Source organism: Toxotes jaculatrix, chromosome 19 (assembly GCF_017976425.1).
Source record: "Toxotes jaculatrix isolate fToxJac2 chromosome 19, fToxJac2.pri, whole genome shotgun sequence".
NCBI classification, from domain to species: Eukaryota; Metazoa; Chordata; class Actinopteri; family Toxotidae; genus Toxotes; species Toxotes jaculatrix.
The window spans coordinates 15015090-15031004 of record NC_054412.1 but is presented as its reverse complement, the minus strand read 5'-3'; the positions used below and the strand labels follow the sequence as shown (position 1 = coordinate 15031004).

General features: G+C 36.7%; 1 protein-coding gene across 1 annotated transcript in view; it reads right to left on the bottom strand.

The window, feature by feature from the left end:
* Positions 1-3645: 3645 nt before the first annotated feature.
* LOC121199190 (kelch-like protein 29) overlaps positions 3646-15915 on the bottom strand; it is a 231092-nt gene continuing 218822 nt past the window's right edge. Inside the window, exons 14-15 of the mRNA XM_041063665.1 lie at positions 8556-8700; positions 3646-5155 (exon numbers count right to left, since the gene is read on the bottom strand). Of these exons, the coding sequence (XP_040919599.1) occupies positions 4972-5155; positions 8556-8700 (329 nt within the window). The 3' untranslated portion in view covers positions 3646-4971. The remainder of the gene's footprint in view (positions 5156-8555; positions 8701-15915) is intronic.

Below are 15915 nucleotides of genomic sequence, written 5' to 3'. Positions count from 1 at the left end.
CGAGGACGGGGTTGAGGACAGAGACATTCAATGGTGCTATCGTCTCAGGAACCTGGCCAGATCCAGACCCATTCTACACAACCAAACCCCTGGAGGTGTGTCAGTCACACACGCACACACACACCATCGGTGACGGGCAACCCTGGTGCTACTCGGGTGCTATCCTAACTTTTATCCATGCTGCTCTTGGGATTACTTCTTAACTTGGACGACTAGCAAAACCAACAGATCGGGTGATGTCATATCGCAACCTGACAACACACACGTACACACACACACACACACTCACTCACATTCATTCAGATCCTCACCAGCAGAAGTGTGAATGCAGAGTGCCGCTAGAAGGGGGCGGGTAATGTTCTGAATCACTGAACTACGTTGCTGAGCCCATCTTGCCCTCGGGTGCAACACTTCATCAAAGGCCAGTTATTACTACACTATTATGCGGCTATTATGTGTTGTTGTTGGGTTGTTTTTTGTTTGATTGTTTTTTTTTTTCCTGCCATTTTAGCTACTTGATTAGTTCAATATCAGAGCCATCGTCAAGGACACTTACCCAGAACTAGAGTTTACAAAGAACTCGCTGAGGTTAGTACAGCAGGACCAGGATTAGCCGTACAAAAAAAAAAAAAAAAAGAGCACCCCCCCCCCCCCCGAAAACATTCGCTCACAGCCCACCTCTGTCATTCACAGTCTTAGCAGATTGTCACGTCCTAAATAGTTTGTGTGAGCTGCAACCCCCCGCCACCACACCTCCCACCCCCATCCCACCCCCACCCCACCCCTGTGTGCCCGTCAGTTGATTATTCTGGTGACGCCCTGGCCGAGGAACTGGAAGCAGTACAAATTGGAATGCGTCTGTAGTTTTGCACTGCCTAGTGTGTGCCTTATTTAAAACCTCATACGAAACTCTGATATATTCAGCAGGATTTTTTTATTTACTTGTTGTGACAATGAACAGGCCCCAAGTTTGGGGTGGGTCTTAACCACTGAGGTCACAGTGACCTTGAAGCAAAAAAACAAAAAAAAAATCTCCATGCCATTAGGTTGATTAACAGCATATCTAGGTTTATACATCTCTACTTAGTTTTAACTTCAACCTGGGCTGACAGAAGGTAATTGAAGGCATTTGAAAACCTGAGGAATACAGTATACTCACTTCTGTGACTGTGTCAGTGTCTGGCCAGATACGTCTGAAGCACTTGAAGAGTTGTTATGATATTTAAATATATCATAAATTATATATATTTAAATATATCTTAAATATATTTAAATATATTCAAGCCCCGTTTTACCCCCAGAGCAGTCTCCACCTGAGCAGACAGCAGGTGTAAGGAGAGGTTGACAACACCAGCTTTCCCTCAGTTTTTCATATGCAAAAAAATAATAATAAATAAAATAATGATGTGAGTCAAATGATTTATGGTGCCAAGTGTTATCCCACTCCCTCAAAAGGTGCTGACAAAATGGTGCCTGTTCACAGGAATTGTTTCACCCATGTTCTATTAGATGGTCAAACAACCTCTGTATTACGTTGTGTATTTGATAATTATTTTTTACTCTTTTTTTATAAGATGCTTTGCTTGAGTTGATTGTTTTTTTTTTTTGCATGGGTCATGAATCCACAATGAACAAGGCCATTCTAGGCAGTGCCCGTCACTAAGGTGTATAAAGCATTACATGATTTTATTTTTTATTCTTTTTTTTCTTTTTTTTTTTGTCCTTGTGTGTACCGACTTTATGGATTGATTTAATTGTTTTCTCAACACCAGACAAGAGAAGCTGGATTCTCATCCATGGCCAACACAGCACATGTTTTCTGACTGCAGTAAATGAAGGTATTTACTGAAGCTTTATAAGGTTTTCATGGCATTTTTTTTTTTGTTTTTTTTTTGTTTTTGGTTTTTTTTTTAATGCCAGATTTCAAGCAGGTGTAGACTGGAGAAGGCCCCTTCTTTCTCTTTAAGCACTCTTGTCCAACCCTCAAAACCTCTTGGTGCAACTCTGACCCAGCTCACCTCTGCCTTTTCTCAGATTCTAGGTGAAAAAAAAAAAACAAAAACACAAAGACCATATGCAAACTGGCAATGACAGGTTAGCACTTGGACTACTGCAGAGAGAGAGAGAAAAATAACCAACGCTACCTCAGCTTAATTTATTTTAATGCGAAAACTGTTTACTGGGTACATTAACAGTATTTTTCTCCCCCCAAAATACTGTTGCAACATCTACAGTACCACCTTAGGTACCAGATCAGTGCAACCAGGGCTGCTGCAGTAATCCAAGAGTTGTTTATATCTCTCTGATTGTTATGTATGTTTGCATTTGAGCCAGATGATGATTGCATAAATTTTAAGGATATTTCATGGACTGTATATTTTATACTTTAGTTTCAGGTTTTCCTCATTTCTACTGTACCTAGACACTGAGGAGGCGTCCTAGATCTGCTCCTCTTCCATGTTCTCACCCCATACCTTCTTAGAAGCTAGCCAGAGCATCTTTGCCTCTTTACACATCATCGCCTTTTTTTTTTTTCTAAATTTCAGTTTTATTTCTTTGCAGATTTTCATCTCATGTTTCTGATTATTTATTATTAAACTTGTTTTACACCTAATATTCAGTAAATTGTCTTTTTGTACGTTTGAAATTATAAAAAAAAAAAAAAAGGGGAAGCATCACGCGTCCATTTTAACAATTTTGCTGAATTGTGTAGCGTTTGTGTAGCAGGTTTATTTGGCGTGTACGGGGGAGTAAAGGGTTTACAGGTCTCTCAGGTTCAACACGTAACAACATGCCCTTTCAACATTTCTATTTATTTCATTGTTCTGGTGTTTTCTTTGTTAAGAGTGGTTACAGACTGTGGCATACTGGAAGAGACTAACATTAGGACGGAAGTGATATTTAAAACGTAGTGTCTGTGTAGTACATCCCAGGAAGAGAAACAGGACCAGATTAACTTTTATTGTTGTTCACTTTCTGCCAAAAGAGTTACGTTTATGGATTTAAAAACACATTGGGGAAATAATATATGGGTAGTTTAAATGTCATACATTGTGATCTTCCTTTCTTTTTATAAATTGTAGCCAGTTTGGACTAACAACCAATTTTTGTCTGGTAGTTGAGACTACTTAGTCCAGTATGCAGAAGGAGAAAGGGTTTGTTCTATCCTGAATTACTTTGTTCTTCCCTGTTTTTTTTTTCACAGTTCATTTAGTCAAGACTTTTCATAGCTTTGTCTTTTCTTTTCTGTATTTAACACAACTGTTTGCAATTGTTACTTTAGTGTAAGTTATATTTGAAATGAAACATTTACTGTATTTCTCAAATAAACTGCTGTGATATACTTGAATAAAGGTGCAAACTGTATATTTGAAGTGTTGTTCTCTCACTGTAGTTAAATCTACACTTGGGAGTTTAGATTTAATGACTTTTAAAAATCACACCTTGGTGTTTTTATATCCCAAACTGTTCTTTACACCCGTGCTCTGTGGTAAATGCCCATTAGAAACATCACTTACCTTGTTCAGGTAGAGAAGTTTCCTTGAAAACTGGGGGAAAAAAAACTATACCACTGATTAATTATACATTATACCAAAAAACAGACTTGACGACGTGTTCATAGTTCTGGTATATGTATTAGGTTTCAATAATAACAATTGTTAATTTCTTCTTTTTGGGTACAGATTTACAGACATGTCATTTGAATCCAACCTATCTTTTTTTTTTTTCTAAAAACATTTATACAGAATTGCCTTCAGGTTTTAAAATATACATATTTCCTTCCTGTATTTACAGAATACCAACCCAACATCTTTTGTGGGTTGCAATGAAACACATTGTACAAAACAAAAAGAAGGTGGAGAGGAGAAACAGGTGAAAGACCAAGACCAAGAAAAACAAAAGAAGGAAAAAAACCCATGGATCAACAGATAACTTCTATGATAACAGTCACAGGTGATAATTGTGCTTTTATCCGGAGGAACTACCCCAACTTGAGCATCTGATCAGACGTCAGGGAAGGGAGGAATTCCCTCTCTCTAAATCTACTGCTTCCTTTATCCCAGAGACCATGAGAATAGTAAATCAAGCGGAAAGGGAAAAAAAAAACAGGCCACTTACCCTCCAGATGATATCTCAATCAGGCTGGAATTGCAAAAGAACAAAGCAAAAAAAGAAAATACAGATTTTCTCTTTTTAAACCTTACCTGACCCAGATTTTCTGTTTTTTTCCTAAGTTTAGCAATTCATTAAAAGAACCGGGTTACACAGAGTTCAAATCTGTTTTTAAAATTGCCTCATAAATCCACACTCACTGTAGGAATTTCCCTTCCTGACACAGTGGAGAGAGAAGAAACTTGTCAAATCCACTGATAAAGAGGAAAACAGTCTGATTCCTTTCCTTCACTTTTCCTCCTGTCCTGTAGATGTCACTACTGAAAAATATGTTTATACGCCACAAAGAAACTCTGCTCTCTAACGAATGACTATGAAGCCTACACCTGTCAAACACAATTTACTCAAAAAGGGACAAAAATCCAGACCTGCAATGGCTTTCACTGCTTCACTGCTGCTGGAAGGTGGTGAGCTTACAGAAATCTGGAAAAGACAGAACTGAAAAAAAAAAAAAAAATTACAATTTCATCAAAAATCAAGGAGCTTGTAAATTACTAAGAGGGTCCCCTGTGCCTGTTGGATGAGAGGATGAACTACTACCATGACACATACAGTACTGGAGGTTAGGCATCGCCACCTGACATGGCTGAGTAGTTGAGGATGAGTACATTCTGCACAGGGCTTTTCGAGGGGTGGGACGGGTAACAGGGTGGATGGATGCTGGCATCAAGTCCAGAGGTCGCTGACCGACCGACCGACCGACCCGGGCCCTAAGCTGCCGTCGCACATCATCGTCCCCACAACCGGAGCTTAGCTGGTGTTGGGCGTCGACCCAGTGTGATCGGGTGCAAGCCGCCCTCAGCCGCTCTGGATGTACTTTTTGATGACCACGCAACCGTGTCTGAAGAGCGGGCAGGGCATCGACTGCAGGAGCGCCCAAGTGTTGGTGCAAGGGTCGAAGGTTTCCATGTTGCCAAGGGCTGGACCCTCGCTGCTCACGATACCTCCTGTGGCGTAGATCTTCCCGTCCAGGATCACAGCACTGTATAGACACACACACAGAGTTTGTTTTGTCCAATTTTCAGGGAAATAGATAACATCTTCAGATCACAGACACAGATGGACACATAACAGTTATTTAAAGCTAGGAACTATGTTTTTGTACAACTTATACAAACAGCTTTAAGGGGATGATAGTTGGATTTTGTTGCCATTTGATAAAGCCAGACTAGCAGTTTTGTGCTGATTGTAGCCTTATATTTAGTGAATAGATGTGAGTGGTTTTAGTCTTCAGCTAATCAAAACTCAAGTTTTTGATACCATTTATACTTAGCATTTTATTTCAGCACTAAGTAAATACCTGTTTCAACAGTAGTATTAATGTCAGAAGTGGAGTTCAGCTTTCATTACTGTTTGTAATTTTATTTTATTGATATCACTGACCTTACTGTTTTCTGTTCACTTTCCTTACAGTCTATCAGAAAAGAATTAAAGGGCCAACGTTTAAGAACTGGCCAACTGTCGAATTCAAGGAAATGCCCTCTTTGGTTCCTCCTCCCCTCGACCCTTCCCCTGCACCACAGTTGGACTGACCATCGGGCACACCAGGTCAAATCTCAGCGGGCTGCTGCATCAGTGGGCCGGTGGACCATCAAAAAATCTATACAGGTCTGTGTCCTTGTCATTTGAGGATAGCCACAATACAGATTTATAGCCCACTCACAGATACCTCTACATCCTCTCATGTTGCACTGAGGACAGACTGGACTCTGTAGGGACTCACTATCACCTCTTGAGCTACAAAGTGGTATTACAAGGCACAATGGGCTGGGCATAGCTGGTTAGCATGCTAAATGCTGTAGATATCCCTGCAATGCAATATACAGACGTCTTTGACACAAGGTTACAACTGTTATTCCTTCACATTCTGTTGACAGTCATAGCTAATTTTTGAATGTTATAAACTCAAATACTTCGATGTTTCCCCTTTAAGTTGCTGCTAGTGCAAACATTGCCTTCTGCTGCTGCTTCACAGTAAAAGCATTCAACTCGTTAAACACAGCGTGGCAACCAAACGTCATTTTTGGCACAAATAATAATGAGAGATAATCAGTGTCAGGAAGATAGGAAGGTGAAAGCAAGCGTGAGCTAATGTGGCTTTGATATTAGATAGCTACAACACGACTCACAGCAGGAGCAATGTCTCTCTTATTGTTAATCGTGACCAGACAACAAAGCCAGACAGATGACAACATCTCCACAAACACGCTGATTGCTGCGCTGGGGGCCACGCCTGCGATTATTTGACATCTCTAACACATGCTCTCGACATTCCCAACAATGCTACTTTGTAAGGTGAGGGAAAGAAAAAAAAAAAGAAAACCACACACATCACATTCCCTCTCGAGGGCAAGAGAGAAAACAAATGAAAAAGCAAATATCTGTACAAATGTGCCCAATTGATATGAGAAACAGAAACAGGAGTTTGTGTGCAGAGAGGATTAAAACTTGGGCTGTAAGCTGATTAGGGCTTTGTACTCCTATTGGGGTTTGGAACGATCTGCATTTACATAAGGTGCACGCTCAAACACACACACATGAACACACAAAGCGAACAACATGCAGTCCTATTGCAGAAATTTACAACACTGCTGGGACTGAAAAAGATTATTACATAAAGCCTAAATCTACTCAGAGAGAAAGCACAGCTGATCCAAAATGGAGAGAGCGCGCAGGGCAAAGCCTGGAGCTTCTCTTCTTGATAAACAGAAGGGAGGTATGGGTCTGCAGAGGGCCGGACGCAGCCAGGGGAGAATATCAGCTCTCCTGCACGATGACCTGCTAGACTTCTGTGCAGCAACGTGCACTGCAGATAGTGCTGTTTCGGAGTATTTCTCCTCTGGCAGCTCTGTGTGTTTTGTTGTTCGCCCTCCTTCGCCACATCTCTTCCTCTCTTGTGTCAGACTTAGTTAAATGTAGCAGAACAGCTGCCTGGCGTGTGCTGCTGCAGCTTATCAATAACTCTGACAACATGATTTATGTTATACACTCTGCACATACGATCACTGTCTGTAATTGCTTCCCAAATGCAGTCCACGCATGCTTCTTGCTTTCTCATCTTCTGCAGGAAAAAAAAAAAAACTCGGGGTGCACAAAACCATGAGTTCATTATCCAGCAAACTGCACACCTCAGTGGCTCGAGCTGACTGGGATATTAGGACACGATCCCACTGTTGCTAATTTTCATTTATCTCCCTTTATAAGCCATTATGTGTCCACAAACGCTATTAAAGTTACATTACAGGTGTAGACTGAACTTTCCTGCTTTTTTAAATTTTTTAACACAAATATTACACTTACCTGACTAAATGCAAGTAAAACAAAAAACTACAAACAGCTTATATGTCACTCTAGTAAGTCGGGGTAAAATAAGGCGATTAAAAGTTTTGAAAGAAAGTTGATTAAATCAAGCATGGGCCTTTGCATTTCGAACAGATGCGTCTTGCTTCTCTTGGCGTGACAGTGGCGTTACCGATCAAGCGAATTTAAAAAATCAAGCCAATAAATTACTCCTACCGAGGGGGCGAGTTCCACAACCAAAATGCAGCCTTGATTCTGATGATTTTGTATCAAGATGAAATAGAATAGAATAGAGTTTTATTTGCCATTTGCACAGATACATTGCAGTACATGTGCCTTGGAATTCTTGTGCATCCCTCCCCTGAGTCAAGCTTGCTAAAAGGTTTAAATAATACAATAAAATAAAAAATAAAATGAAATAACCAAGAAATAAATAATACAAAAGAAGAGCAAGATAGTACACTTAAAACACTGAGAAGTTCTTAAGAAAATTAAGAAAAGAGGAAAAGATTTAAGTGGCTCTGAAACAGGGTTCACAGACTGATCAACGTGCCAGTGTTTCAGTTGGGACAGTGACTTAAGTGACATCTGCATTCAGATCTAAGAGAAAGACGATGATTCTTGTGCATTATGAAAAACCAGAAGAGCAACTCTTCCTCAGGTGACTGAGAATGTCAGCACAGGGAGTGATCAGACTGTGTCAGCAACAACAGTCCATCAACAAGTACAAGGGGCTTTGTTGTTCTGTAGGGGTCATTTTGGAGATTTTGAACTGATGTGTTAGACAGCTTTCTCCATCACCATCATCAAAACACCATATGAGGGAATATGTTTTGGAAGAATGGTGTTCATCCAGAGACTCGTAGAACCAATGCCAAAGTGCACTAAAGCTGTTCTGGCAGCACATGATGACCCAACACCTCACTAAGACACTACGTGTTGGTTTTTCCTTTGATTTGTCACCTGTCTATATCAATATGTGCAATAAAGTACTTTTGAAGCTTCACAAAAGAAAAATTCTTTAAAATTCCACACTGGGGATTTAATTTACATGTGGTGCTGCTAGATTAATAATCTCTTACCTGCAGAACTGCCGAGAATGATTCATGTTGGGACCAGCCTTGATGTTGCCTTTGTCTGGGTCATAGATAGTAGTGGCTCGAGCATAGGCTCCTCCCAGGATGAATATAAAGCCATTTAGACTCACTGCAGGGGCGTATTTGTTATCTAAAGATATGAGAGGAAGAGAGAGAGAGGAAAAGCGAAGGGAGAAGAGAGATTTTTTTTGTTAGAGAAAACACAGCTATTGTTTGCATGTCATTCTCTCACACAGCAGAAATTTCCATTCAGTATAATGGTCTCAATTTGTTTTTTTTTTACCCCCACCATTCTTTTTCCCGCGGTCCCTGGGCTGCATGCAAAAATCATCATAAACATTCTCCTTATCACTTTACAGATGTGCCATTCTCAAGATTGCTTTGGAGGGAAGAAAAAAAGAAAGAATAAATGGCAAACCAGTGAAAAAGCGGAGTTCATAAATCACTGCGCCTTTATTGGGTTCTGCTCCAAAATATGTTTGGGCTTGGCAACAATATAAAAGAGTTACCTAAGTCCCAATAATTCACAATTGCATTATGCCCTGTAGCACCTCTATAGATTCACAAAGGAAATAAATAAATAAATAAATAAATAAATAAAAGGAAAAACACTGCACATCTATTCCAAATACATGAGTGAACAGGTGGGATACTGCATACTGTGCATACTGTATAATTCAATCTGATACAGTATATAGCACATGAGGAAAACAGAGGCATTGAAGCAGCACTGCTGAAGAATTATAGATGATGGGAAACAAAATGAAACAGTGGTTTGTGTGAAACGATGCCATTTCAAAATTACACGGTGTGAGCAAGTGACACCATGAAGTTGACCCTTCACCAAAACACAGAAAATTGATGTATTAGTGGCTGTTTCTCCCACATACTTAATCTACTTAAGTACTTAACATTTTGAGACCATTCTAAACTATGACTTTTTTTGGCCGATTTTGAAGCCTTACTATACTATGACCATTTTTATGGCATTGTGAGGCCGTTCTAAGGTATGACTTTTTTTGGCCCATTTTGACGCCTTACTATACTATGACCATTTTTATGACATTTTGAGGCCGTTATAAAGTATGACTTTTTTTTGGCGGATTTTGACGCCTTACTATACTATGACGTTTTTTATGACATTTTGAGGCCAAAAAATTTTTTGACTTTTTTTACCCTAAAAAAAACGCCTTACTATACTATGACGTTTTTTATGACATTTTGAGGCCGAAAAAAATTTAGACTTTTTTTGCCCGAAAAAAACGCCATACTATACTATGACGTTTTTTATGACATTCTGAGACCGAAAAAATTTTTGACTTTTTTTACCCTAAAAAAAACGCCTTACTATACTATGACGTTTTTTATGACATTTTGAGGTCAAATTTTTTTTGACTTTTTTTGTCAGATTTTGACGCCTTACTATACTATGACGTTTTTTATGACATTTTGAGGTCGAAAAAAAATTTGACTTTTTTTGCCTGAAAAAAACGCCATACTATACTATGACGTTTTTTGACATTTTGAGGCCAAAAAAATGTTGACTTTTTTTGCCCGAAAAAAAACGCCTTACTATACTATGACGTTTTTTATGACATTTTGAGGCCGAAAAAAATTTAGACTTTTTTTGTCCGATTTTGACGCCATACTATACTATGATGTTTTTTATGACATTTTGAGGCCGAAAAAAATTTAGACTTTTTTTGTCCGATTTTGACGCCATACTATACTATGATGTTTTTTATGACATTTTGAGGCCGAAAAAATTTTTGACTTTTTTTACCCGAAAAAAAAGCCATACTATACTATGACGTTTTTTATGACATTTTGAGGCCGAAAAAATTTTTGACTTTTTTTGCCCGAAAAAAACGCCATACTATACTATGACGTTTTTTATGACATTTTGAGGCCGAAAAATTTTTTGACTTTTTTTGCCTGAAAAAAAACGCCATACTATACTATGACGTTTTTTATGACATTTTGAAGTCGAAAAATTTTTTGACTTTTTTTGTCCGATTTTGACGCCTTACTATACTATGATGTTTTTTATGACATTTTGAGGTCGAAAAAAATTTTGACTTTTTTTGCCCGAAAAAAAAACGCCATACTATACTATGACGTTTTTTTTATGACATTTTGAGGTCCAAATTTTTCTGGACTTTTTTTACCCGAAAAAAACGCCTTACTATACTATGATGTTTTTCATGACATTTTGAGGCCGAAAAAAATTGTTATTTTTTTGTCCGATTTTGACGCCATACTATACTATGACGTTTTTTGACATTTTGAGGCCGAAAAAAATTTTGACTTTTTTTGCCCGAAAAAAAACGCCAAACTATACTATGACGTTTTTTATGACATTTTGAGGCCGAAAAAATTTTTGACTTTTTTTACCCGAAAAAAACGCCTTACTATACTATGACGTTTTTTATGACATTTTGAGGCCGAAAAAAATTTAGACTTTTTTTGCCCGAAAAAAACGGCATACTATACTATGACATTTTTTATGACATTTTGAAGTCGAAAAAATTTAGACTTTTTTTGCCCGAAAAAAAAACGCTTTACTATACTATGACGTTTTTTATGACATTTTGAGGCCGAAAAATTTTTTGACTTTTTTTACCCTAAAAAAAACGCCTTACTATACTATGACGTTTTTTATGACATTTTGAGGCCGAAAATTTTTTTGACTTTTTTTGTCCGATTTTGACGCCTTACTACACTATGACGTTTTTTATGACATTTTGAGGCCGAAAAAAATTTAGACTTTTTTTGCCCGATTTTGACGCCATACTATACTATGACGTTTTTTATGACATTTTGAGGTCAAATTTTTTTTGACTTTTTTTGTCCGATTTTGACGCCTTACTATACTATGACATTTTTTATGACATTTTGAAGTCGAAAAAAATTTAGACTTTTTTTGCCCGAAAAAAAAACGCTTTACTATACTATGACGTTTTTTATGACATTTTGAGGCCGAAAAAAATTTTGACTTTTTTTGCCCGAAAAAAAACGCCAAACTATACTATGACGTTTTTTATGACATTTTGAGGCCGAAAAAAATTTTGACTTTTTTTGCCCGAAAAAAACACCATACTATACTATGACGTTTTTTATGACATTTTGAGGCCGAAAAAAATTTAGACTTTTTTTGCCCGAAAAAAATGGCATACTATACTATGACATTTTTTATGACATTTTGAAGTCGAAAAAAATTTAGACTTTTTTTGCCCGAAAAAAAAACGCTTTACTATACTATGACGTTTTTTATGACACTTTGAGGCCGAAAAATTTTTTGACTTTTTTTACCCTAAAAAAAACGCCTTACTATACTATGACGTTTTTTATGACATTTTGAGGCCGAAAAAAATTTAGACTTTTTTTGCCCGAAAAAAACGGCATACTATACTATGACGTTTTTTATGACATTCTGAGACCGAAAAATTTTTTGACTTTTTTTACCCTAAAAAAAACGCCTTACTATACTATGACGTTTTTTATGACATTTTGAGGCCGAAAAAAATTGTGACTTTTTTTACCCCAAAAAAACGGCTTACTATACTATGACGTTTTTTATGACATTTTGAAGTCGAAAAAATTTTTGACTTTTTTTGTCCGATTTTGACGCCTTACTATACTATGATGTTTTTTATGACATTTTGAGGTCGAAAAAAAATTTGACTTTTTTTGCCCGAAAAAAAAAACGCCATATTATACTATGACGTTTTTTTATGACATTTTGAGGTCCAAATTTTTTTGGACTTTTTTTACCCGCAAAAAACGCCTTACTATACTATGACGTTTTTCATGACATTTTGAGGCCGAAAAAAATTGTTATTTTTTTGTCCGATTTTGACGCCATACTATACTATGACGTTTTTTATGACATTTTGAGGCCGAAATTTTTTTTGACTTTTTTTACCCAAAAAAAACGCCTTACTATACTATGACGTTTTTTATGACATTTTGAGGCCGAAAAAAATTTAGACTTTTTTTGCCCGAAAAAAACGGCATACTATACTATGACATTTTTTATGACATTTTGAAGTCGAAAAAAATTTAGACTTTTTTTGCCCGAAAAGAAAAACGCCTTACTATACTATGACGTTTTTTATGACATTTTGAGGCCGAAAAATTTTTTGACTTTTTTTACCCTAAAAAAAAACGCCTTACTATACTATGACGTTTTTTATGACATTTTGAGGCAGAAAAAAATTGTGACTTTTTTTGCCCGAAAAAAACGGCATACTATACTATGACGTTTTTTATGACATTTTGAGGCCGAAAATTTTTTTGACTTTTTTTACCCCAAAAAAACGGCTTACTATACTATGACGTTTTTATGACATTTTGAGGCCGAAATTTTTTTTGACTTTTTTCGTCCGATTTTGACGCCTTATGACTTTTTTTATGACATTTTGAGGTTGAAAAAAATTTTGACTTTTTTTGCCCGAAAAAAAAACGCCATACTATACTATGACGTTTTTTATGACATTTTGAGGTCGAAAAAATTTTTGACTTTTTTTGCCTGAAAAAAACGCCATACTATACTATGACGTTTTTTATGACATTTTGAGGTCGAAAAAAATTTAGACTTTTTTTGCCCAAAAAAAACGCCATACTATACTATGACGTTTTTTATGACATTTTGAGGCCGAAAATTTTTTTGACTTTTTTCGTCCGATTTTGACGCCTTACTATACTATGACGTTTTTTCTGACATTTTGAGGCCGAAAAAAAGTTTGACTTTTTTGCCTGAAAAAAACGCCATACTATACTATGACGTTTTTTATGACATTTTGAGGCCGAAAAATTTTTTGACTTTTTTTACCCGAAAAAAACGCCTTACTATACTATGACGTTTTTTATGACATTTTGAGGCCGAAAAAAATTTTGACTTTTTTTGCCCGAAAAAAACGCCATACTATACTATGACGTTTTTTATGACATTTTGAGGCCTAAAAAAATTTAGACTTTTTTTGCCCGATTTTGACGTCTTACTATACTATGACGTTTTTTATGACATTTTGAGGCCGAAAATTTTTTTTGACTCTTTTTGCCCGAAAAAAACGCCATACTATACTATGATGTTTTTTATGACATTTTGAGGCCGAAAATTTTTTTGACTTTTTTTACCCGAAAAAAACGCCTTACTATACTATGACGTTTTTTATGACATTTTGAGGCCGAAAAATTTTTTGACTTTTTTTGCCCGAAAAAAACGACATACTATACTATGACGTTTTTTATGACATTCTGAGGCCGAAAAAATTTTTGACTTTTTTTGCCCGAAAAAAAATGGCATACTATACTATGACGTTTTTTATGACATTTTGAGGCCGAAAAAAATTGTGACTTTTTTTACCCAAAAAAAACGCCTTACTATACTATGACGTTTTTTGACATTTTGAGACCGAAAAAATTTTTGACTTTTTTTGCCCGAAAAAAACGGCATACTATACTATGACGTTTTTTGACATTTTGAGACCGAAAAAAATTTTGACTTTTTTTGCCCGAAAAAAACACCATACTATACTATGACGTTTTTTATGACATTTTGAGGCCGAAAAATTTTTTTGACTTTTTTTGTCCGATTTTGACGCCTTACTATACTATGACGTTTTTTATGACATTTTGAGGCCGAAAAAAATTGTGACTTTTTTTACCCAAAAAAAACGCCTTACTATACTATGACGTTTTTTGACATTTTGAGACCGAAAAAATTTTTGACTTTTTTTGCCCGAAAAAAACGGCATACTATACTATGACGTTTTTTATGACATTTTGAGGCCGAAAAATTTTTTGACTTTTTTTACCCGAAAAAAACGCCTTACTATACTATTACTTTTTTTGTGACATTTTGAGGCCGAAAAATTTTTTGACTTTTTTCGTCCGATTTTGACGCCTTACTATAGTATGACGTTTTTTTATGACATTTTGAGGCCGAAAAAATTTTTGACTTTTTTTACCCGAAAAAAACGCCATACTATACTATGACGTTTTTTATGACATTTTGATGCCGAAAAAAAGTTTGACTTTTTTGCCTGAAAAAAACGGCATACTATACTATGACGTTTTTTATGACATTTTGAGGCCTAAAAAATTTTTGACTTTTTTCGTCCGATTTTGACGCCTTACTATACTATGACGTTTTTTATGACATTCTGAGACCGAAAATTTTTTTGACTTTTTTACCCGAAAAAAACGCCATACTATACTATGACGTTTTTTATGACATTTTGAGGCCGAAAAAAAGTTTGACTTTTTTGCCTGAGAAAAACGCCATACTATACTATGACGTTTTTTATGACATTTTGAGGCCGAAAAAAATTGTGACTTTTTTTACCCAAAAAAAAACGCCTTACTATACTATGACGTTTTTTATGACATTTTGAGGCCGAAAAATTTTTTTTGACTTTTTTTGCCCGAAAAAAACGCCATACTATACTATGATGTTTTTTCTGAAATTTTGAGGCCGAAAAAAATTTTGACTTTTTTTGCCCGAAAAAAACGCCATACTATACTATGACGTTTTTTATGACATTTTGAGGCCTAAAAAAATTTTGACTTTTTTTGTCCGATTTTGACGCCTTACTATACTATGACGTTTTTATGACATTTTGAGGCCGAAAAAAATGTTGACATTTTTTGCCCGAAAAAAACGCCTTACTATACTATGACGTTTTTTATGACATTTTGAGGCCGAAAAAATTTTTGACTTTTTTTGCCCGAAAAAAACGCCTTACTATACTATGACGTTTTTTATGACATTTTGAGGCCGAAAAAAATTTAGACTTTTTTTGCCCGAAAAAAATGGCATACTATACTATGACGTCTTTTATGACATTTTGAGGCCGAAAAAAATTTTGACTTTTTTTGCCCGAAAAAAACGGCATACTATACTATGACGTTTTTTATGACATTTTGAGGCCGAAAAAAATTGTTACTTTTTATGGTGGAGCGAACCGATAGCCACAAGTTCCTCGGCCTTCTCATCTCTGAGAATCTCAGCTGGGCCAAAAACACCACATTGGCAGTGAGAAAAGCCCAGCAGAGACTGCACTTCATCAGAGTGCTGAGGAAGGCGGGACTTGGACGCCAGCCGCTCATCCAAGCCTACAGAGGACTCGTTGAAAGCATCCTCACCAGTGCCATCACAGTATGGTACGGCAACACCACGCTGGCTGAGAGGAAGTCGCTTCAACGAGTCATAAAAGCTGCAGAGAGGGTCACTGGATGCAGCCTTCCAACCATGGACTCAATCTACACCGAGCGCTGCAGACGCAAAGCACAGAGCATCCTGAAAGACAAACACCATCCAGTTTGTGCTTTGTTTCAATGG